The sequence below is a fragment of the Anser anser genome (assembly GCF_964211835.1).
Source record: "Anser anser genome assembly, chromosome: 13".
Lineage (NCBI taxonomy): Eukaryota > Metazoa > Chordata > Aves > Anseriformes > Anatidae > Anser > Anser anser.
In genome coordinates this window covers 21,113,719-21,138,227 of record NC_139734.1, presented here as the reverse complement: position 1 = coordinate 21,138,227, position 24,509 = coordinate 21,113,719, and the positions used below count along the sequence as shown (strand labels likewise).

Here is a 24,509-nt window from a genome sequence, read left to right as displayed (position 1 = left end):
GACCTAAGTTTGCAAGCGTGTAAGTCATTTGCTGATTATGCAGAGTCTGAACAATGCAGGATGGAAATCCATGTCTTTCATGCTTGGGATTCACATGGTAATACACATGAGAATCCTAGTCTCAATTCCAAATCCCTAGTTTCTCAAAAACCCTAATAGACTGTATCATGCCTCCTATCCCAAAGTTATCCTTAAGATTTATTTCATTGGCACCCCTGTGATGAGTTCCCCAAAATTTTAGTTTTTATATTTAGCACTGTGGGATACCAAACCATCGTTGAAATATATGGATAAACTTCTAAAAAATGTAAGATTCCTCAAACAAATAACTTGACAGACTCAACTTTCAATACTGCCTTGAACAGAAACTGCTAATTCTTGATTTTAGATGAGAGGAAGAAAACAAGAACAGGAACATTTCTTTCTGCTAGAAAATTATAAAACAATTTTGTGAAGTATTTATACCTATAGACTACTTCCTCTTCTGCCAGCTACACGAGTCAAGATCTGATGTCACAAACTGCTCTTGAGAGACAAGATTAGGACTACCAGGGTTGGATTCCAACAGAAGTTTCCTATTACGGACATTTCTGAAAGTGACAATGACAATATATGGATTTGTGTAAAAGACGGTATCCCTTTTTTCAGGCAGGTATTTTTTTCCCCCTGCTATGGGGGTTATACACATGACAAAATATACTGCTGTTTTTTTAAATAGACAGGAAAGCCTGTCCTGCAAGTAATAAATTAAGATATAGCTAAAAGAACTTAAGGGGAAATATTAGCTTCACTGTTTCAAGATAAAGAGAATTAATCTGGTGGAAGCATCAGCTCTAGCGCGGGAAGTGTAAGCACTGCCTAACTGCTCCTGGGAACTTACAGGATCCGCGAGACAAGACTTGCTAAATTCTGTCACCACACGACGTTTGTACTGAATGTGACAGCATATGGGAACAAGACACAAGCACCAAAGAACTAAAAATAAGCTTTTACATCAGCTTATGTTGGTTACTGAAAAGAATCAGACATGCATATATAAATAAGGTGAAACAGTTTTCTGTACCACTATGGATATCATCTGCTGCACACCTAAAACCAAACCAACACAAGATCTCAACACTGAGCAAGCCAAACCAGTTGATTTAATCAATAAACCACCTCACCGCGCAAGAACCAACTGCACCAAGTACCTGTCTTGGATTTCCATCTCATCGCATGAAAGAAGGCAAGCTTTCTTCACATACTGACACCTACTAAGGAAGTAAATAGATTTTCTAACGCAAAATATGCACTCCTGTCATACAGAAATATCTTGAAGTCTCCAATCCATTCTACTCATTTTCATTGTCGAATTTTACAGAATGCCTAATCTGAGGCATGATTCATTGTATGCAAAAAACCCCTCGGTTACTAGTGATAGAATTTAGCTTCACAAAACCAAGTGTAAATATACAAAATTACAGCCACAGGTCTCAAGTTATTGTCTTTTGTTGCATAAAACAAATTTAAATGATCAAATTTGTTTTTCATTATTTCTTCTCAGTCAGTAAACTTTCATGATAGAAATTATAACTAGAGACACTGCAAATTTTGGGCCAGGAAGAAAGATCTCCCACCCCTAACTTCTCCAACTGTATTAAACTAAAACCTGAAGTTTATGTCATAACTTTCCTGAAAAGGAATCAACGAAATAAAGAAATGCAAATAACTTACTAGTACTACTATTCAACTTGGGATTGAAGCTAAGTTTCATAAGACATCCCAAGTCAGATTTGCCACTGCTCAGAGTCCCATTCTACTGATTCTGTCCCCAGGTTCTTGCTCGCACCATATAACCTAAAGCACCCACCTGAATGATCTGTGGGTGTAACTCCCCAAAAGGGTATAACACATGCTCCTCAGCATTCGGTGATAACTACGAAAAATCGTCAGAGAACTTCAACAAGACATACTGCTTATACTTACTGCAAACACAAAAAGCAACCAAGAGCAGAAGTATGCTAATATTAATCAACAAAAACATGCTATTCAAACCCTATATAGCTGAAATGCATCTCTATCATATTTGAAGAGGGTTAGGTGATTTTCCCAGAACTAACTTTTCCACGTTCCTAATTTTAAAAGGGAGAGGCATAGTTTATGTACTGTGGTAAAAAAAATCTGTAGATATTTACACCAAATCATAAATAGGACTCTTCAATCCATCTAAAGATTAGAAAGACTGGATGTAGTTCTATGGGATAAGATTATAGAAATCCCATTTTGGGAAATTATTTATCCGTAGAGTTATGACATTTCAATTATAACACACATTTAGGTAATTCTCGTTCCTATTACAGTCTTATCTACAAGTGTCAGCTGCAACCTATGCATCACTTCGTTAGACACTGTACAAACTACTAATCCCTGCCCAACAGTTCTACAAAAAAAGAGAGGGGTGGGAATTCAGAGGCAGAAAGGAGAGGTATGAAAAAGAGAAAGGTAAGATCATTAAAAGACAACCACAAGACAAATAGTCTGTTTCCATTGTGTTTCACAAGCAGGAAGAGTGTATGTTTTGCAAAGAAGGGCATTTTAAAGGAAGAGAACTAAAGAAAAAGGCTATGACACATTATTGCAGTAAGGGAAAGAGAAAAAGGAAGAGTAACAAGGTGGATAATGAATGAGGACTGCAAGCAGAGCAGACTAGCTGCCTCCTCTAGGTCCTTCAATCAGAATAAAAATAGAAAAATAGGCCCGACTGCATCATCAGCATCCAGATTTCTGTTACAACTGTTTGTCCCAGGGAGTCTGAATTTCTGGCTGACTTTCAGAACTCGCTGAGCTGAGAAAGTTACGTTTAGTATTTCCAGAGCCTTTTGAGGGAGGGGAATCAAGAATTAAGGGGCAGGAGGGGTTGTCATTTTCAATATACCACAGGCAGATATCTAAGAACTAGACTGGTCTTACTTCTTGCTCCTTTGTGCCCAGTGTCACAGTAACTCCTAGCTCCACTCCCACTGTTATTTTTTCAGTTAATGCTTCATGATTTCTATTTCTGCTCTAAGACAACAGCCATTTTATTGTCTAGAGTTTCATAGAGAGATTATTCTTTCCCTCCACATTGAACTCACAGACTTTGGAAGAGCTCATGTTAGCACTATTGACATTCTTCTTCTCTAAGAAAAGAATGTGCTCACTGTAAATAACCACGCGTGAGCATAATATTTATGATTGTGACATGGAATACAAATGTGGCAGTGTGTTAAAAAGAAAGACTTCCACATTTTTTCCCAAACACATTAGGTTACAGAAATTGGTTTAACTTAAGAATAGTTTCCTAATAACATGACCTTTCTTTGATACAAGACATTGCGCAAAGCTTCTATAGGGCAATTCTATTTGCAGTTTAATTGAAAAAAACAAAACAAAAAAACACAACAAAATACAAACACAACACCATCAACAAAAGACAAACAAAATGAACAAAACAAAAAAGAAACAAAAATAAAACAAACACTCCTTGTGCAATCCAGGCTCCTGCTTAATACAGCAACCATGTGATGACATTTCAGAGCAAACACACTATGAACAGGCTCACTGGATAAAAGCGAACATTATACAAGCGTGAAGTCTGATTTAGAGACATGTATGAAGTTAAAGACTTCAGCCCTCTGAAGATATTTTATGTAAAGAAATGAACGTGTACAACTTTAACATACAAATTTGGAAGGCCTCAGTACTTACCCTGACTACACTGAAGTCCAGCTTAGTTTCTTGTGCACACTGTAATATGAGCTGAAAGCAATTTTTACTTTGATTTGTCATTCCATTTTCATAATAACGCTGTAATATCCTTTGTTGTTCTACAGTAAATACAGAACGCAGATTCATCTAAAAATAAAAGAAGATACTCTGAAAGTTGGAATAAAAACTGTAATGCTCGTAGAATGCACAGGCTCTTATTTATGCTTGTGGTAACGCTAAGTGCTGACATCTTTAAAATCCTTTACCCATACTTTTACTTACTTTCAAAAAAAACTAAAAAGACAATACTGGTACAGTCAGCATTAGTGACTCCTTTGTGAGGGACTCAAGTTGAGCAGGTGAACTACATGTTTGGAACAACACTGACAGCCTTTCATAAGCAAGTATCACATTGAATCGCTAAGCCCAAGAGCCTCTGGTTTCAGACAAAGAAAAAAGTTTCTCACTTGAAAAAAGGAAAAAAAAGGCATTAGGCAAAACAGAGTAACACCAGCTGTTCCAACAATATTGGCAGATTTGCATCCCCTCCCCTTACAAAAAAAAAAAAGGGACAATCTGAGATAAAATGAAGGTTACAGTCTGGCACGAGTAGTTTCCACCGTCTCTGACTTCAGCAAATCCTACACTCCATTACGGCCAGTCAATCCCACTCCTCCTGCTGTGTCAGCACCCGCACTTTGCAGCTGCAAGGTTGAAAAGATCAAGGACCAGAACTGAAGGCCAACTCGAAAGACAAAAACAAAAAAGCAAACAGAAAGGCTTTGGGGGTTCAGTCCAGCCCACCGCAATGCTAACGGAGTAACATTAACACAAAGGAGGGACCACACGAAGCACAGCCTGCATTTGGAAAGGTGAAAGATACCATGAAACTGTACCCTGAAGCAGTATCTTTTTATTTTTTATTTTTTTAAAAGAATGCTTAAGGGTCGTTTTAAAGTGGTATAAACCAGTGCTGGATGCAGAACGGAGCCCAGCACCACAGCCCTCAGGAAGCGTTTCTGCCCCACGGCTTTATCCAAGGCGGAGCCGAGTTTTCCAGCCCACTCAGCCAGAACCAAAAGACCCCCCCCCCTGCTCCCTCCAGAGCTCACGGGAACCTGGCAGCACTTTCGGGTCTTGCCTCCAGCACTGGGTCTCCCCATGAGAGACCCTGTGCAGCCGCGCAGGGCCCGCGCCACCCAGGGCAGCTGCCCCAGGAGCGTGCCCACAGCCCCCAGGCTCTGTGGTGAGGGTGCTGAGGCGGCCTCCTCGGCTGCGGCCTGGTGGAAGCGTCAGACCAGGCGCAGCCTCCTTACCAGTGAAATTCACACCCGGGACTGCAAAAGGCAGCCAGCTGGATGTTGCCAAGTGTGAGCAAATTACTACAGAAGTGACTCCATACCAGCAAAGTCGGGTTTTGCACTTGCTATACGCTCTACACAGGCAAATAACATACAATCCGCTGGCTATCTAGCTCCAATTAGTATTACCAAAACTGGTAGGAAAAGCCCCATCACCACACGATTTCCAAAATGAGGCCTTTATTTTGTCTCACACAGCAAGCTGCCAGCTGAGACAAATCAAGGCACTGTCCAGGAACGGCCTGCATCTGACTCAGTGCTTCAGAAAAGGAAAATGGCACCAGCCACAAGTTATTTTTAATACTTTCAGTATTTACATAAAAATAATGCAGAACAAACTAAAAAATAAGAAACCACACTGTCACCTTGCAGGAAAATAAAGCTATGGGGGGAACCCTTTGTAGCTACCAAGTTTTAATTATTGTTTTTGGAAACCTCAGACGGAAAGGAAAAGGGAAATATACATAATCTTCACAGAACATCTCACAGCAAATAAAGAAAATCATTAAGGGGTCACGAGCAGGAGCAAACACCCAGCACCTTTCATGTTATTAAGATAATTATGCTATTTAATGGTAATGGACACTTGAGTTCGACAGGCCTCTAAGAAAAAACACTGAAGATGACAGGACAAGATCCAGTTTCTGTCCCAGTACCAGCGATCCTGTTTTATTTAGCTGAGATCAGCACCCAGGAATGACCTCATCAGAAATGGTTATGAGCCTTCTGTCTTTCCTGATGCAGAAGATGAAGCCTGTCATCCAATAATAATCCAAAATACACATTGCATGACAGACTTCGCCTACCTAAACTGAGAAGAGGTCACAGCCTGGTTTATTAAACATCGCATTTTTGTGGTGCCTTCCAATTGCTTGGACATTACACCTGCCACTAAAACATTGGTAAGATTCCTCAGCTCCTTTTGCCTTCGAGCCTGATCAAGTACAGCTCAGAGTATCTGTGCAGAGGCAATCAGGGATGGATTTAAATAAATAGATTGCAGGACGCTACCAATACAGAGTTATGGAAGCTGAGTCATAACTTTATTGTCAGAATGTAAGCTCAACTTTCAAAGGAGCAAGTAAGAATTTATTAATGCTTTTTGCATTTTATACTGAACCCGAGGTCAACAGAGAGCCCCGTACTGCCTCCCACTGCCCAACCCATCCACACACATTTACCGAAACTACAGAAAGGACAAGAAAATACTCTTATTTCCAGTTCCGACTGATAAAAAAACCTCACTAGCTATCCTGCTCTGTAAGACAACCTTATTCATTCTGTTCTGCCAATTAATTCACTGCATATCCTGAGTTGGAAGGGACCCACGAGGATCATTGAGTCCAACCCCTGGCTCCACACAGGACCACCCAAATCCCACACCATGTGTCTGAGCGCGGTGTCCAAACGCTTCTCGAACTCCAGCAGGCTTGGTGCTGTGACTGGGGAACAGGGAGCCTGTTCAAGGAAGGTTTTAAAAACTGCCTGTTATCAGGCGCAACAAAAACGTAGGGCTAAATAGCAGAATAGCGGGCTTGTGCTGGCCGCTGTACCTGCCCAACAGAAAATGAGGTTCAGATTCTACCCAAAGCCAACCGACCGATTCTGTGGCGCTCCACTGCGGCATTTCTCTTACACCCCACAGTACCGTCACCTAAACTACAGTTGTTCAGCATGTAACACCATCACTAACAAGCAGGTGTTAAGCTCTAGAGCGTACAAGGGATAGATAACCTCAACATACACCACTAATGTCTGGGATGAAGCCCAAGAAACCCATCCCGCCTCCCCAAGAACCTGAAGTGGTTTTTGCTGTTTGGATTGCAGACGTAGCAAACCTCACAAGATGTTCGTAGCTGGGCAGGAAATGCAACTTCTCGTGAAGATCTCAAATTACAAAGAACAAGAGGAAGGAAATCAGGAATCACCTTAATTTCAGATGGTAAATTGTTGGGCTTCTTTGTTTTGTTTCTTTGCTTGTTTTGATTGCCTACATAGTTTCTAACTAGGAATAAGAAATCACAAGATTGTTACTACTATTTCTACTAGGACTAATAGTAAACTTCCAAGTACTCCACCTCAATAGCAGAGGACAAAATAACTTGCATGCTGTCTTCACACAAGTGTGCAGGGCATTTAGCAATATTTCTTCTCTTGAAGCCTTAAAAAAACCCACCACCACACCGATAGCACATTATCTGTAAAGTCTAGATGGAAATCAGTTTGCTATCAGCAGTTCTTAAGCACTTATTTAGGATATCTTGAACAGTACCCTGTGCTGAATAACCCAATTACTGAATGTTTGGAAACTCCATTAGGAAGCCATCTATACTCCCAAAGCATCAAACAAACAGCAAGCTGAGCGGTGCAGTCGATACAGCAGAAGGAAGGGATGCCATCCAAAGGGACCTGGACAGCCTGGAGAAGTGGGCCCACGTGAACCTAATGAGTTCAGCATTAGTTCAGTACATAAAGGGGGCTTATCAAAAAGATGGAGAGCAACCTTTTAGATGGACAGATAATGACAGGACAAGGGAGAATGGCTTTAAACTAAAAGAAGGTAGGTTTAGACTAGATAATGGGAAGAAGTTCTTCACTCTGTGAGCAGTGAGGCCATGACCCAGGCTGCCCAGAGGAGCTGTGGGTGCCCCATCCCCGGCAGTGCCCAAGGCCAGGCTGGGTGGGATTTGGGCAGCCTGGGCTGGCAGGAGGGTTCCCTGCCCATGGCACTGGGGACTGGGTGGGCTTCAAGGTCCCTTCCAACCCAAACCATTCTGTGATGATCATGTTAATTCACGAGGCGTTGCCTCTGCACATCCCATCTTCACAGGCAGGTTTTGCTTATTCCCGTACCTGTCAGACCTACCATTCATCTACACTGAGTACACTGAGCAACCGCAAAGGGAAAACGTGACTTGGAAACTAAAACCATGCAGGGTATATTCATCAAAGTGTTACACTGAGGCTTTTTGGAGAAGTATTACTGATTTTGCATCAGTTTCCATAGCTATTCAGAACTGGATATTAATTCTTACACTTTGACACTGGAGATCCCCAGCTGCCAGTGGAAATACACACAGACTGGAGATAACTTACAAAGTGCCGACGTCGCTAAGCAGTAATGCAGCCCCGTTAGTATCAAGGTACTCAGAAGTTCACATGCCTTCACAACAAACTCAGTATCATTCAGGAGAATCTCAGTAACTTCAAAGGAAATAATCTCCTTTTCCCAAATCGTGTATCCACAAAGCACTCCAGCTTCTTCAGATTTCTCACCTCTATCCTGAACCTCAGACTGAGTTAGAAATCCGCATGGGTTCTTATCAGGATTTAATTTTTGATGTTTGACTTGCCAAGTTTAGAAAACACACATTGGAGCTTTTCAGAAAAACAGGCGTCCAGCTGGTGGGCAATACATTGAAGCTGAAGAGAGACTGTTACAGAAGAGAACTGAAATTGCATGAACCTTCAGCAAAAGGTAGGGGTAACAAAGCGGTATTTTTGGAGACTCGACATCCACCTGCTCTGCTAATAAAATAAGGCAGCTTTGGCAAGTATGCTGATGTCTAAGCGACAGTGCTGAGAATAACCTATGACAAGTGGAAAAACAGGTTTCCTCTAAGCATTTCCTTCACAACTGCTGTATGTCCTAAGCCAACAAACATCAATCAGCTTCCCAGTCTGGTTGTCTCCCACTCCTCAGTCTTTGGTGAACCCATCAAGATGAAGATGTTGATCCTCATTCCCCTTCTAAACTGAAAACTAATTGAAAAAAAAATATATATATATATAATAGCACCAGAAGGACCCCTTCTCTATATGCAGCAGTTAGGGAGATGTAAATAGCCCAAGTGGTGAAGTCGGGCCCTAGGGATGTAAGGCTTGTGAGAGGTAAGGACCAAGATGGGAGCTCCATGCCCTTCAGTTTCTCCAAGACAGCTGAATACAAGCCTCAGGAAGGACGATCCTGCTAACACACTTCAGCCTGTCACACTGGCTCCTCGTCAGATGAGACCAAGGTTATTCTCATGGCTGAACTTCTGTAGACAGCATTTGAGCAACTTTTCCCAAAGCATCCATCTTTTTGCCCTTTCTGTGGCAAGAGAGCACAAGGGGAGAAGGGAGAATTAAAGCCAAGCTGGCTTCTGAAGTTTGCTTCATGCAACTTTGCATTTGCTTTATGAAACAAGTACTTAACGTAATGACAATCCCAGTTTGCCACAACTGCCTAGTTCTTCCGCTCTAGCTGCTTTATTCAGTTTCCAGAATTAAAAATCTCTCCAGGGAGACCTGGTGAAGCCCAGAGATGTATTTTTAGAAACTACTGAAAACAACTTGGTGTCAAGGAGCATCACAAGAGAAGGAACAACCGTAAGAAATAGGGAATATTCCTGTACTGACGATTCCTTATTAAAAAAAAAAGAAACAGAGTGCTCTGCAATGACTACTTGAAAGGTCTGGGGGAAAAAAGTAAACGTAAAAAGAGAAGCAGCAGCAGAAGGAAAAAAATAAATATATGTCTGTGGTCTGAAGTGAGTCTACAGTGTGTAGCATTATAGACATCAAAAAGTCTCGGAATGTTAAGATTGCTGAGCCAAGTAAACTTACAAGGTAAGTATTTGTAAGATGCTACGTTAAAAATACCAATTCATTTGAAAGATGGGAAATAAAAACTTAAGGGTATCCCTTTCATTTCAAGCAGTAACAGAAATCAGTCTTGGAGCTGAAATTACGCTTAAGAAGATTTTTACTCAGAGTACGAGCCACCACAAATAACTGTAAATTTTTTTTTTACACTATAAACCATTATAAAACTGTCAGGGATTAACACAGTGATAAGAGGGAACAAACAGTTTTGTTTTGTTGTTGTTGTTTGTTTTCTAACCTCAGCACCATACAAGAATTTGTTTGGAAAAAAAAAAGTCACCTTGTAAAAGCCTCTAAGCCTACTGCTCTTCTAGTCTGCCCATCCTCAGCAGGCGCAGTAAGAAAATCAGCACTTTCCTCATTTCATTTTTTCTTTCCATCCACAGAACTCCAGTGGTACAAAATAACAAGACTCAGTGCCAATACAAACCCGAGACAGAACTGCGACTACAATAAGGAAGCTATTACATATATAAATAAAACAAGACCGCAGTAGAGACACTATTAACTAGCTTTAGAAACCTGACCTGTGCTAGCAATCAGTTCATTCACTTCCCACATCTGGCAAAAACTGAGTTTTTTTCGCACATCCCAAGGGGAAAGTTAAGAAATAAAACAAAAAAACAACAATGAACCCCCCCCAACACACACACACAATCGCACAGTGTGCGTGAAGGTAGCAGACATCCAGCACCCAGCAGCAGTGTTTAATACCCTGCACTTGCAGGTTACTGGTCCGTTCCCATGCAGGCCACACCAGCTGCAACTACCTGACCGCGTGGCAGATCACGGTGATCCACAGGTGAGAGTAATACACTGCCTGTCCCACAAAGCTACTTTTAAGTCTCCATCACTTCCAGCACAACTGCTTCCTTGTCCACCAAGTACGGCATTTGCAATCTGATATTAGAGTTCTGCTTATAAAACTCAGCCCTTCATTAGGGCCAAATTAGCTCTCAGAAGCTTGGTAACATCATGACCTATGCCATCTGCTCTTCAGGTTTATGCATCCCATCTAACTTTATGCATACAGATGAGACTTCGGGCTTCAGCTGCATTAGCCAGGTTTTAAATCAACCGCGTACACCAGCATTTGTAAGGCCCTTATCAGAAAAAGGGGTCAGTTTTACCCTGGGGACACCGGTTGCTTCAAGACTCCAGTTTGGAGGACGTTGGACTACTTCTGGTTGCCACTTAGTAAAAACTTTGTAAGGCGTAGGGCTTTTTGAGTAGACCTCATTGATTATTATTTGAGTAGAATTATTGAGTAGACTTGGGTGGATTATTTCTAGTAAGACAGAACAAGAGCATGAAAGGCCCTTGCAGCACTAACTTAAGCAACCGTACCGAGCCCAGGGAACTCTCACAGGTGGTTTTATTCCAAGACAACACACTCGGCGTAGGACACCTTCATCCTTCAAGTGCTTGCTCCAGCCACCCTCCAGAGCGCACGCTGAGCCCCGCTGGCGCAGCCGTGACACGGCGGGCAGGGCTCTGGGCGCTGCGCTGGTTGCGCTCGTCGGGCGTCGTGGAGCCGATGCCCACGCGCGTTCAGAGAGCAGAAGCATCTGACTCCAAACCCTTCTCGATGCTTCATCAGCAGCGCGTGCCCCAAAGCGCGGCGCTACCTCACGCCACACCAGAAAAAGGCGAAAAACCCCCTCACACACCGCCACGCTCCAAGTTCAGTTGGACTGCGCGGCACAGCGCTCTTTAAATCACAGGCGTGGTATTTTTGTACGTGCAGAGGCTCCGAAGCGCTCAGGACAACCCAGCCCGGACACAACTCCGGGAGCCGAGGCCCCCCCCGGCCCCCCCAGCCCGCGCCCCCCCAGGCCCGGCCCGGGGCCGCCGCCCGCGGAGCCGGGGCAACGCAAACCGGCGGCGGGGAAAGAACGCGCTCTGTGCGCATGCGCCCAGCCCGCCCCGGGGCCGCCCCGCGCACGCGCAGCCGCCCTCCCTCCGCCTGCCGCTGCTTCCCCCCCCCAGCTCACGCGGCGGCGCGGAGCATGCGCGCGCGGCCCCCTCCCGGCGGCGCGGCCGATGCGGGCCCGCCGGGGGAGGCGCAGTGCGCGTGCGCGCCCGAGGCGGGTCTGCGCGCGCCAGCCCGCGCGGCGCCCCCCCTTTGCCCCCCCTCTCCCGCCGGCCCCGCGCCGCCTCCCGCCCGCCCGCCCCGGCCCGGCCCGGCCCGGCCCGGCCGCAGGGCCCCCGGGGGGCCCGGGCCGCCCCCCCCCCCTTTGCCCGCCGCCCCCCCCCGGGCGTCGCCCGGCCGCCGGCCCCTCGGCGGGCTCACCGTGCTGCGCGGGGCTGCGGCTGCAGGCGGCCGGGGCTGGGCGGGTCCCGGCGTCACACAATGAAATCAGCGGCCCCGATCAGCCATTCTCAGCATGATCGTGACGTCAGCGCAGACAGCGGCCAATGGCGGCGCGAGATCAGCGCCGGCCGGGACAGCGCGCACCCGCCCCCCGCCCGGGGGGGGGGGAGGCCCGCGGCCGGGCTGGCTGCGCGGGCACGGCGCGGGGCGCGCGCACGGCGCGCGGGCACGGCCCCTGCGGCCTCCCCATGAGCAGCGCCTCGCGCCCGGCGGCACCGAGCGCGTGCGGGGCGAGCCGTGCCCTGGGGCCCCCCCTGCCCCTGCCCCTGCCCCTGCCCCTGCCCCTGCCCCTGCCCCTGCCCCTGCCCGGCCAAGGGCAGCTCGGCGCCGGGCTGCGCGACAGCGAGCCTCGAAGTCACGCAGAGCCCTTACCTGGCACGGAGTCGCCTCATGGCCGGGCGGGAAGGGAGCTCTGGAGACCGCCCTGTCCGACCCCCCAAGCACCCCGAGCGCACTGCGCGGGATGGCGGCCAGGCGGGCGTTGGATGTCTCCAGAGGAGGAGGCTCCGCAACCTCCCCCGGCAGCCTGGCCCAGCGCTCTGTCACCTCACAGGAAAGTCTCAGGTGGATGTGAGGCCCCGTTGTGTTCACCGCAAAACCTCCAGGCACGCCGTGTGCCTATCCTGAACACTTCGCGCCACAATTCCCCACGTTACCAGACACGGTTAATCTCGTGCCATGGTGTTGGGCAATCTGGCCTTGTCCAATATCTCCGTAGGACTGAAACACAAGAATGTCACTGGTAGGCAGGAGAAAAGCGGTCAATATGCACGTATACTCAACTTACAATAAGATATTAGTAATGTTGAAAGACCTTACAACCAATTTTTGACGTACTCAACTTCCACCGTCTTGCCTATGGGTTCCTGTGCTGCAGCAGGATGCGCTGCGTGTTCGCTCGCTCACAGCTGAAGTACATCCTTCGCGAGCAGCCTTTCGTAGTTGAATAGTAGTTTGTGTTCTGTCCACATTTTAATTACACTTCCTCCGCCGCATCGGAAAATCTATCAATCAATTAATAAAGCTTAATTTAGCTAAAGATTTTATGTTACTGATACTGTTTTCAGCACAGTGCCAGACTTTACTTAGTTTTACCGCTTTATATAGCAGAAGATGGACCAAGGCAGCTGATGAGCCTCCAAGAATTCCCCCTGGTACTGCACATCTCCCCTGGGGTAGCTGATGCTGACCGCTCTGCGCCTCCTGACCAAGAGCCACGGAAACCCCAGCCGCCAGCTGCGGGTGAGGAGCCCACCAGTAGGACCATGAACGGGCTGAGGCACGACGGGGCAGGTCCCCTCAGGCCTGGGTGCTGCCTCTCATTTTCTTCTCACATTATCTGGGGTTTGGGAAAAAAATGGTTAAGACAGTCTCTCAAAAATCCTCTGAAAAAGATAGCGATATTTGGTAAAATGCAGCTTATTAAACTTTTTAAATTCTGAATAGTAGAAAGTAATACTTCAAGGGCTCTTGTCTGACTAACAATGGGCTCACAGGTGCTCTTTCTACAGCTTATATCAAAAAGTCATAGAACCATTCTTAAAGGAGACATCGGCTGTGTACTTATGTTATCAAAGAATCTAATATGCAGACGTGGGACCACATAAAAGATTTATGGATCACAGTAACAGGAATTTGTCTTGGTATAAAAGGTAAGACTGAGCTTAAGCAGAAAAGTCTATATTCAGCAAGGAGAAGAGGAAAGGAAAAAAGGATAGTTGAAAAAATACTGTAATGCTAGTGGTAGGAGTGGGGTAGAGGAGGTGCGCTCCATAATACACAGGAATTACTTTAAAATATAGAGGAGTAAACTGAACGTACAGGCTAAAAAAAAGGTAGGAGGCAGACAAGCAAGTCGAAGGGTTCCTGCTCTGAAAGTGCTGGGACAGGCTGGAAGCCAGAAGCTGTATCTTGGGGACTTTTGCTCAGATCGTCACGTCAGTGCTTTTAGCAGAAAGCCTTAAAACCACGCGGTGCCTGAGGTGGCTGTTTACGGCAGCTGAGTGACAAGCTCCCAGAGAACTTCACACCAGCTACTTCCTTCCCTGGTAACGCTTCTCAGTGAGACAAACCTTGAGGGAAAAGCTGTGACAGGATGAAATAAAACAAATATTCTTCTATTGCAACCAGATCCACATGCTTTCTCTTTCATTAATAACAGATTTAAATTAACAGAGGCTGGCAAATTGGTCCAGTGGTTTAAACAGTAGCCCGGGACATAAAAGGACTCCGCACACGAGGGAATTAGCATCAAAGAGAGACTCTCTGATGTAGCTACTTTGTATTAGCTCATTAAACTAATTAGCTCAGCTTACTATTAGTTACTTGGCTCAATACGGGTTGCTACTTCCACACGGTGGAGAAAGAATTCCTCAGAAGGACGGCACTGGGCTGAGTCTCCAGGCGCTGTGGCTGCGCATTCCCTGCCTTCAGGGCAGCCGCTGGGCGCTACTCTCACGCTGTTCCCATGAACAGATCAAAAGCCCATGTTGTATTCCACAGCCAGGAACCAAACTGTAAAATCACACCAGTCTTCCCACCCCCCATCCCATGCTCTTCCCCCTTTTCCCAGCAGCTCATGCCACGTTCAGATTCCTAGCAGATCGTGCAGGTCTCTGTAGGGATGCACAAGAAGCATCCCACGCGGAGGGGCCGTTGTGTGGCCCCAGCAGCTACACCAGCTGCTCCACACCTGGACACATGTGGCCACACGCTTTAGAACAAATGCTGCCATCATTTCTTGGCTTTCTGTTGAATCTGGAAAAGAACAGGAAAGCCAAGTGAAAAGGAACAGTAAAATGTGCCACCACTAATTCGGGTTGCAGTTTGGTATGATGATTCCTGATTGCAAATGAGTAATTTGCCTTTTACCTTGAAGTAAGGCATAAAATCTTGCAGTTACGTAGCATGAGCCCAAAAAGGGACCTGATCCTGTCATTAAATTTGTCCTCTTGTCCCCCAAAAAAGTGTCAAACTTGTGCTTGGGAAACTGTATCCAAGAATCAACATTGAAAAGTGCAGTTATCCCAGTGCTTGACAGTCCTTCCCATTAGAAAAAAAAATTGCCAACATTCATCCTGAATTTTCGATTAAGTTAAGTTGAACCCACGGAGCAGATTTATTAAACTTCAGACTGGTCACGGTAAAACACTCATTCACGCCTTTCATTTTGTCAAAAAACTATTCAAACAGTTTTCTGAGCAGTCCTTCAACCAGTTTGGAGGCTTTGTTTCCCCAGCTTCACTGTAAGAACACTGACAATGCCAAAAGCCTGGCTAGAGCCAAGATATATGACATTCACTGCTTCATGTCTCCACAAGGCTCATTACTCTGTCAAAGAGGAGACTTAGATTGTTTTGACATGATTTATTTTGGAGAAATCCAAGTTGCCTGCTATTTATTTACTCGTTTCCATCAAAATGTGCGTGCTGTTCTTTTCGTATCAATGCAATCAGCTTTGCACAGGTGGGAGCTGCTCAGAAAAACAGGCCTTGGGGGTTGGTTGCCTGCTTTCTCACGGATTTCCTTCTTGATGAGCAGTCACTTGAAATGACAATAGCGGTAGCTGTCTGCTTTACAGATACGTTGTAAAGACACACTAAAAATTGGGGGGCATAGGGGTGGAATTAAAGAACTGCTAAATCAGGGGGTTCCTCGTGAAATAGTGGTGGAGAAATGATTACAGTGTGTGAAACTTTGTAAAAATGTTAATGTGGAAAATTCCACACAGCACCTTGTCTGGCATCTACAAACACAGCCAGAAGTAGTGGTCCACCGAGATTTACAAATTTTCCATCGTCTTTGAACTTGGTTTTGCCACATTAATTAAAATTAACTGTTAATCCTCACCCAGTGCATAAACAAAGCTCCCATAAACTGAATCTGCAAATACGTCCCTTATGCTCGTATGCAAAAAACAGCTGGTGCTTGAGGAAAAAAAAAAAACAAAACACAGAGGAGCCTGTCTGGGTATATACTTTACAGATTTGTTCCACTTTTTTACTTCTTGGGATATTTTTTATGAAGATCAAGAATGCGGTTTCTTTTTATTTTTATTACCTTTAAGTATTTTTCTTGCGATGAGCCATGCAAATTATCAACTTGTGGAACACATAAAAATGCTATGCACCAAAAGTGAAGAGGGAGAGAATTATTGAATACTGGCTTCCCACACATTAGTATTAATAGCATAGACGTTTTAATAGCACAGAATTTTAAATAAATAAATAAATAAAATATTTAAAAATAAAAATGAAAACCAAACCAGTAGGGGCAGGAGGAAGAAAAGACCTGGGGAGGGACCCTATTTTTTTTTCCTGCCTTTGATTCCTATGCAATTGGCCTGTTTTTAAAAGCCTTTACAAACGAATCCCATATTCTTCTGGACTGTGTGGCACAGAATCCACCAGTCTACTTTTTTAGACTTCATTACTACAGACTTCCCAAAAAGACAGGTATTTGTTTTCCAAAGTAATAAAAAATTATACCCCACAACCAGTAAATCTTTTTGAAGCCATTCACTCTCCTTTCGATGCCTCCATTCTTTGCTTTCCAGGCCTGGACGCAGCTGTACGTTTCCAGTTTAAATGAACTCTTCAGAGTCTCCCTGCTTTTCAGAACATTACAGAAACTTGCTCCATTCCAGGTTAACCACACTACCACTCTCACAATTTTTCCTTCCAGTACGTAAAGTATCGTAATTCCAATCTACTGATGCATGGAACAAAATGAAATGGGTTCTTCTCCTATCTTGCTTACACACAAGTTTATTTGTGATATCAATAACAGCGAATGTCAATCTGTACAGGCCCCCTGGCAATCCATACGTTCCCCCTTTTTGGTAATGTAACACCTCACTGCCATCCCCTACACAACTGGGAAGCTGAATCATCTAAAAGCAAAGCAGAAGAAATACTTGTTGCCCATGATTTTTGAAAAAATGAACTGAGGAAATTTTGAAATGCATTCTTCAGAGCATTTATTAGGTTAAGCAGCAGTTTAGTTTTGTTTGATTTATATTTCTCCAGAGATTAAGAAGGTTTTCCTTAATTCAGTTTTTCTTAATTCAGGTCTCCCACACACGTGTTCCTCTCTTGCTTCTTTTCTAACTGTGGACCCACACTTTTGTGTGTCCAGAAAAGCTCACGGCTACCCCCGTTGTCACCAGCTCCTCACCTTTATTCTGTATCCCTGACCAACCTGAAAGGGCCTGCAAAGAGGTTTTCCCCCTAATAACAGGATAAGTACAAGTGTTGTTCTAAGTCCTTGAGAATAAAGGAGATAGCCATCGCCCACCAGTTTATTCAATTATTTCTTCTTGGTTTCGTTATCTTGTTTGAATTAGTGAAGCTAACTCTTCGCCCCTGTCATAGCATGCCAAAGTAAGGGAAAGCAACAAAACCACAGAATATAGAGTAGATTTAATTCTAAAAGATAGAGTATCATAAAAGCAAAGATGAAGACAAGAGCCATCAAGTATGCAGATAATACAGCACTACAAAGCGTCTCATGCTCCTCGACAGCTCCACATTTATGTTGAATAAGGGTGAGGGATTCGGAGGAAATCCTTTGAAGTAGAAATGGTGAACATTTCTACCATAGGCATGGAAAGCATGGAACTGCTAAAACAATATAAACACTGCTCTTGCTAAACCCACAGCCTTCACATGACCTTCCTGGGTTTCCAAAAGGATAAGACCAGCTAAACATCCTAGTTCTGTCACCACAGAATCCAAGAAGCTAAAGAAATCACAGACACAGCTTCCATCCATGTTCAGTTGACCCAGCTATCAATTTGCAGGTGGAAGTTCAAGAGAAGTCAAAGGGTTGCCATCTTTACTGCATAAACCTGCAATTCTTAGTGTACTTGAAGCAAAACCATCCTACACAGCGGGTATTCTGCACTAAGAAGGAGTGCTACTGTCTAAAAACTTTTAGGCTGCAAACTTAAAGTGTTTAAATTCGTCCTCACCTTTCATTCAGTATCTTTACAAACTCCGCCATATGCCATTTTCAAAGGGCTGGCTGTATGTCACACTGATATGCCTCTTGACATTTTTGGAAGTGGAAAATCAGCTGCGTTCCTGAACTGTTCCTCGGTTTACTGTCTTTTCTTCTTAATTTTTTTAATGTGAGAGTAGCAGGGGCTTGTGTTTTTTGTTTGTTTGTTTGTTTGTTTGTTTTCCTGGTCTACAGTAAAAGACAGTTTCACCCTTAACTATTTCATAAAAAATTATTTTCTTATGTATATTTCTAAAAGCACAGGCTGGTTCCTAAAGTTTGGTGAGACCAAGTATACCTGGTGAAATGTCCTCCTTGGGAGAGAACCTTTGTCTTTTGTAGATAAAATATCCTACTTTGTTTAATCCCATAGCATCGCATACATTTTGCAAAAAGACTGTAAGATTAAATCTTATCACAAACTGCTATCACTCATTAGAAACTTATCTTCATAAGAAATATGTTTACAAAATAATCTTCCATTTCTGTCTTTGAGATAACAATGACATTGAAGTATTGATGGTTTGATGGCAAATAATTTTCCCCCTTCTACTAACCCTGTGATTTTACTTTATCTACATTAAAAGGAAAGCTTTGCAGGCACTTTCGCATGAATCACTATTTGTTTAAGCAATTTCTTTAAAAGAAGTCCCACTTGTGGTAGGACTACATTCTTGATTCCAATCTGTTTTACTTCATGCGTATAATCTTGTTTAATCTCAGTCCAGATAAAATGGAATGATGGAACACTAAAGGGAAGATTTTTAAGAGGAGGAGGCGGTTATACTTCTCCCAATCGCTGCAGCTATCTACTGGCAATAGAGTTTGTACTCTTGGGTTCCTAATAGATGCTTCTTCTTGAACAACCCTATCTAGAAAGTGCCCTTTTATCTCTCTTTAGTCAAGACAGGATGCCAAATCTTTTTTAGATACTGGCTTAGCCGCTGTCACCAATGCTTGTTATCATAAGGCAATGCTGCTCTGGTGATGCACTTGAAAGCAGCGTTTGGTGCAGAAATAGAGTTGTCTCCTTTTAAAAGAAAGATAAGAATACAGGAGCACAGGACAAATGTGTTGGATAATATCAAAAGCCTTTTTAGCCTAATATCCTGTCTCTGACAATGGCTGACCGTAGATGTTTTGGGTTAAATAACATGAGTAAGTCACAGGTAGAGTGATCCACTCATTTGTAATTCAAGCAATCAGTGTTTTAGATAATAGAAATACTGTTTTTATCATATTTTTATTGCACCAAAGATGAGCCGTTGGAATTTGAATTTCCTGACAGTATCAACATATTGCTATTTGCCACATGCCTGCTGGCACAGCAGGAACTTCCAGCTATGAAACCTGGGATATTTATGAAACAGGTTTTCTGTTGCTACTTTAGGCTTGTAAAGTGCATCAGTTTCATGCTGTTGGGTCACTTACAGTTTTCTTAATTAATATTAATCATCAGTGTTCATCAGCATCAGTAACTAATTTTGATCCTTCTATTTCCAAAGAAAAAATGGTATTTTATATGCTATCATTTAAAAATAATAATATAATATACACTCACATGGACATTTTGATCCATTTTGTCTCCAATGTCTTCTGTTGCAGGAATCCTGTTGCTTCATCCCGTACAACATTTCATCACTCATCTTCATTCCACCTTATTTTTATCATGTACTAAATAGAATCAAAGATCAAAACAGCATTGTTAGACTTTAAAAGTAAGTCCCTATTTAAAGGTTCATATTTCAATAATCTCATTCACATGCCCTTTTTATTATCAGATGTATTTTAGGAGTATAATTTATATTACTTGGAATGACTGTAGGTAAAAACAAGCAGCATTACATTAGTGGCTATATCAGTTTCAGCAAAGGTATGAGTTATTCTCTTTTATTCTGTAGGGAATAAAATCAGGGAAAATCTGCATTGCATTAGAGTCTTATTTACCATTGTTCTGAAAGCTGGCTTTTCCTAAATAGATGCAAAACTGCCAAAAAAAAAAAAATCTACACTAACACATAAAGATAATAATACCTGGTGAATGATGTGTAAACTGCTTGCTCTATAGTAGCATACAGGGACGCACACAGTCATGCCACTGTTAAAAATGCAACTGAGACTTGGGGCTTGGAACACGTTGCCCTTCCAGCATACGATCACATGCAACAATTTTGAGTCAGAGTAAGGTCTGCACCACCAACACATGATCTGCTCTTTAGTCAGCTTGTCTCTTGGGTTCCTCGAAGAATCCTGGTAGAAAATTCAAATGTGCATTTATAACCAACCATCCAACAACTTAGGTTACGTTTAAGCAGGTACGGTAAGAGTACATGTACGGGTAGCTGGACAGCACTGATTCACAAGAGAGTCTTAGCTCATCTGGAATGACTCCAAGAATCATTTAAATTAAAAATTTGAACTGGAAAAGGTGCAGTCAGTGGCATCTGGAAGGACAGCCAGACATGCTTGTGTCTTTCTAATGGGATAGTTAAGGTGCCAGTGGCCCAGAGCAGCCTCGCCGGGGGCTCCATGCACCCTCTGTAAGCCCCCCGGAGCGCCTCAGTCCTGGTGTGACACCCTGCCCCATGGGAGCAGCCACCTCTGCTGTGCCCTGCAATTACATGAAGAGTAAAACAATATATATATATTTTTTTGCTGGTATAATATGAAAAAAAAAGCTGTTAGTAGTCTATTTCAATAAATACCCCAAAGGAAAACCAGCAGCAACCTGTCACGCTACGCAGTTGATGGATTTGCTTGGCTGACTTAAATCACAGTGATTATCTTGGATTCACAGCTAACAAGAAAGGTGCAGCGTGCTGCAACACATCAAGCTTAAGCTTCCATTAACTAATCAATTTCTAACTGTGGGAATTAGAAAAATGGAGAGTCAAGCAGTGGTCAACACGTCATTCTTGTACAATTTCAGAGGAAGCGTTGCTTCAAAGCTCAGGTTTCTAACAGCCTACTGGAAACGGGACTACAAAGGAGATGCCAAATGCCACTTTGCTTGCTAAGGGAAAACAGCTCCATGAAACAGGCCCGTGAACGGGCCATGAAGAACTAATGTGCTTTTGTAAGTATAAAGTATGGAAATAAATAAATTAATAATATTTTCCATCCGTCGGACGTTGTAGGTACAGCACAGAAAACTGCATGTCTCTGATGCCTTGCGGTAGGAGAGAGATCCTTTGTGTGTCTTAGAGAGGGGAGAGAAAGGTGGCTTTGTGCCATACCACAAACATATTTTTCCCTGAGCTACTTGATACATCTACAGACACGGTTCAGTGTTATGCAGGTATGTCATTGTAGTTTGCTAAAGCAGCAGCATAGCACCGTTCCCAGGTTAATTAGCTATGCCCTTCAGCAAGGATTAGAAAAGATTTGAAAGCATCCAAAGCCAGGGAGGATTCAAGAAAAGCAAATAGCCCAACTTCTGTGGCAGACTCTGTTGTCTAAGATTGTGTGTAAGCAGGATCTGTGTCAGCTGCATCGAGAGGACTTAATGCGAGCCATTTTATTTTAAGTAAACATTTTGCAAATTAACTTTTTGTATATGTTGCGTCATTTGGGAAAGGAAAAAAAGGAGTATCTTACCAGCAGTGTTGTTATCTGAACCGCACAGAAACATTTAGACCTTTCAAACTAAATGTCAAGTTGTTCCTATTGAGTCAAATCCCTGCAAATTTAAGATAATTAGCATAACTACTTTCCAACCGAAACCAGGCCCTCACGCCTTGCTTAAGTGGTATTAATACATGAATGAATTCTGATTGACACAGCCCATTGTTTTTAGTCCCGTAGGAAGGAAAAGGGAGCTTATAAACCCAAAGGACTTTTTACTCCAGGCAACAAAATTCCTTATGGACATAAATATGTCAGAGAAATTCTGATGAATGTTTCTTTCATAGGAATTTGCTAGTTTAACCAAGAAAATTCAATACAGAGGATATTCTGATGAAAGCCAGCAAACATCCACAAGACTGCTGCAACAGACCCATCAAGGAGCAGACCCAAGTTCTAGAAAATGGAAATTGAATTCTGTGTTGTTTTGTGTACAAACTTCAGTCCTCTCGCTGTCAGATCTGTATATTGCAGAAATGGCCTGTGAAACGTTCACCTTTGTGCTCTGCATAAAATATTTGCATTTTAGCCACTGGTCACTGAACAGAAAGCTCCCAGAGTTACTAACCCAGGCAGAGGATCAAGCTCAGGCTCTGGGTAAGCAGGTGTGCTGCCAGGAAAGCTTGCCCCGAGTTTGCATCAGCATCACTGTCTCAGTGCTACTCAGTAGCAAAGCATGAAATGTAAGATTAAAATCAAATATTTGAGAGCTATTAACTTGATACTGCTAAAATTGTTCAAAGGGGAATGCTTATAAGAAGCATGAAAAAAATGATTTGCCTGGGGAGCATTTCATTGTCAAAGACATACATTTGTGGTAAGTTAAAGAAAGAATTTGAAAATGCTGTCTCAACAAAGCAAGTCACAGCCTATGCCTGCAGTGCCACATCCTAAATTTAATCACCAATAAAAATCTGGATTTGGTATTAAAAAAAATAAAAATCTAGCATTTAACAATATGAATGGATGCTAAAAGAACCCTCCAATTCAGGAAAGATCCTATAAGACACTCCTTAAGGTTTAAAAAAAGTATGAAATTTATTCATAAAAATATGTATATAAAATTTATATGAGTTTATATAAAATTTATATAAATTTATATAAAATTTATTTACAAAATTAATTGCCATATGAAGTTGTGCTTTTCGTAAGGTAACTCCAGCTACTAGCTCTCACATACTTTTTTATTTCTTTTTGTCACAGGATGACTTCATGTAGTGAGGTGATGGGCTGAAGTACCGCCAAGGAGCCTCTCCAGACAAACAGCCAGACTCACCCAACTTCTGGGTTTATAATGATCTGAAATTCAGTTATTAATGTGAAGAGCTCTTTGGGGAAATTTCAACTGTATTTTATTTGGAAATTTTGAGTTTAAACAAAGGTTTCATGTTAGAGGTCTAAACAATTGATTTAAACATTTGAATGAATGTGAAACAAGCCCAGACTAAATATCTCCTAAATATCTCCTAAATTTTTTCCTTGCAGAAAGCCAGATGTGCAAAGAAAATCTGAGCCTATGGAGTCAAAGGTATAGCAAGTGAGAAACCAGGAAGCTGTAAAATCATTAAAGCATCCTTTTTTCTTGAGACCAAAACTGGAAAGATAGCAAAAACACAAGTCACAATTCCTGGAAAGTTCTGATGCCAGTGGCATTTTAATAGCAAAAGAATTAACGTTTTGCTTCGATGTGTATTAAAATTATACAGTCCTACCTGAAAACTTCATCAAAGGTGTATTAGCAATTGGTTCACATGGCTCTTTGCAATAAATTAATATATTTCAAAATCAATCTCTTTTTATGTCACCTCTTCCTGTCTCAAAATGCTGTACGTTATTGTTTACGTGCGTACTAATATAATTTAGAATTTTAGGGAGAAAAGCTTTCCACAAAGTTCAGCCTAAACTGGTTTTTATCTTACCATTTTCTGTGAATAATTAGAAATATGAAAATGAACTGTGCTTTAAAAATACACTAAAATAGCTTTTCCCCCAAGGAAATTATGAATATCTGCATATATGGGCATAACATTTAATTAACATGAAAAATGTTAAGTTTCATGATGATGTAGTGTGAGAAGCAGCAATCCAACAAAATTAGTGAGCTACAAAAAGGTGTAAGAACTTTCTTAGGAAGATACATGATTATAGAAACGTAGACGTTTATTAGAAAGATCGGATGCAGAAGTGCTGAGAACGTGGCACTCCATCAGTAAAACATGCAGCCAGTACTAAGCGAAAGCAACGGTGTTGTGTTTTAGTTTAGAATGCAAAATGAATTTGTAAATAATAGACGTATTCATAGTTTCATAGATAGATGAATGAAATCCATATTATTTCTAACTCTTGCACATGAATTTAGGTCAGGTGCATGGCTACTCCCCTTCACCAAAGAGGTGAGAAAAAGTTACATGGGTAGCTTATAGGATGGAAAGTTACTAACCCGAGATTAGCCTTGGAGGAACGACTACAAAGAGTCAAATAATACTGGAATATATGGCTTAGATTTTTATTTAAACTTGAACTAGGTGCTGCCTGTGTGAGTGACCATGCCTTTAGCCAGCACCTGTTGCTCCTCTGTGCTTGCAAGCTGCAGCACCGTACCCATCCCAAATAGAAGAGGAAACTGGCACCGAGGTCAAAGTGAGGGAGGAGGGAGAAATGAGCTGAGGAATCGAGCAGGAGCAGCCCTCCTCTCAGCTAAACCCAGGGAGAAGTTTTCAGCTACATTTTGGGCATCCTAATTTAATTCCTTTCTAATGAAAAGCAAACCCAAGAAG

The 24,509-nt window shown here is 42.8% G+C and overlaps 1 protein-coding gene and 1 long non-coding RNA gene across 12 annotated transcripts in view; both read right to left on the bottom strand.

The window, feature by feature from the left end:
* The window catches only part of HDX (highly divergent homeobox), a 52,420-nt gene extending 39,718 nt beyond the window's left edge, over nucleotides 1-12,702 (bottom strand). For 2 of the 11 annotated variants that reach the window (XM_083797646.1, XM_083797647.1), the window contains exons 1-3: nucleotides 12,028-12,185; nucleotides 3,727-3,873; nucleotides 1,850-1,915 (exon numbers count right to left, since the gene is read on the bottom strand). In XM_083797646.1, coding sequence (XP_083653772.1) covers nucleotides 1,850-1,915; nucleotides 3,727-3,873 — 213 coding nt within the window. In that variant the 5' untranslated portion in view covers nucleotides 12,028-12,185. Of the gene's footprint in view, nucleotides 1-465; nucleotides 591-1,190; nucleotides 1,796-1,849; nucleotides 1,916-3,726; nucleotides 3,874-4,008; nucleotides 9,181-11,081; nucleotides 11,599-12,027; nucleotides 12,188-12,480 lie in introns of those variants that run through there. The other 9 variants (XM_083797651.1, XM_083797648.1, XM_083797649.1 and 6 more) reach the window with 9 other exon arrangements.
* Nucleotides 12,703-19,572: 6,870 nt separating this feature from the next.
* The window catches only part of LOC310881000, a 36,990-nt gene continuing 32,053 nt past the window's right edge, over nucleotides 19,573-24,509 (bottom strand). Inside the window, exon 3 of the long non-coding RNA XR_014572038.1 lies at nucleotides 19,573-19,782. This is a non-coding gene — a long non-coding RNA (uncharacterized lncRNA). The remainder of the gene's footprint in view (nucleotides 19,783-24,509) is intronic.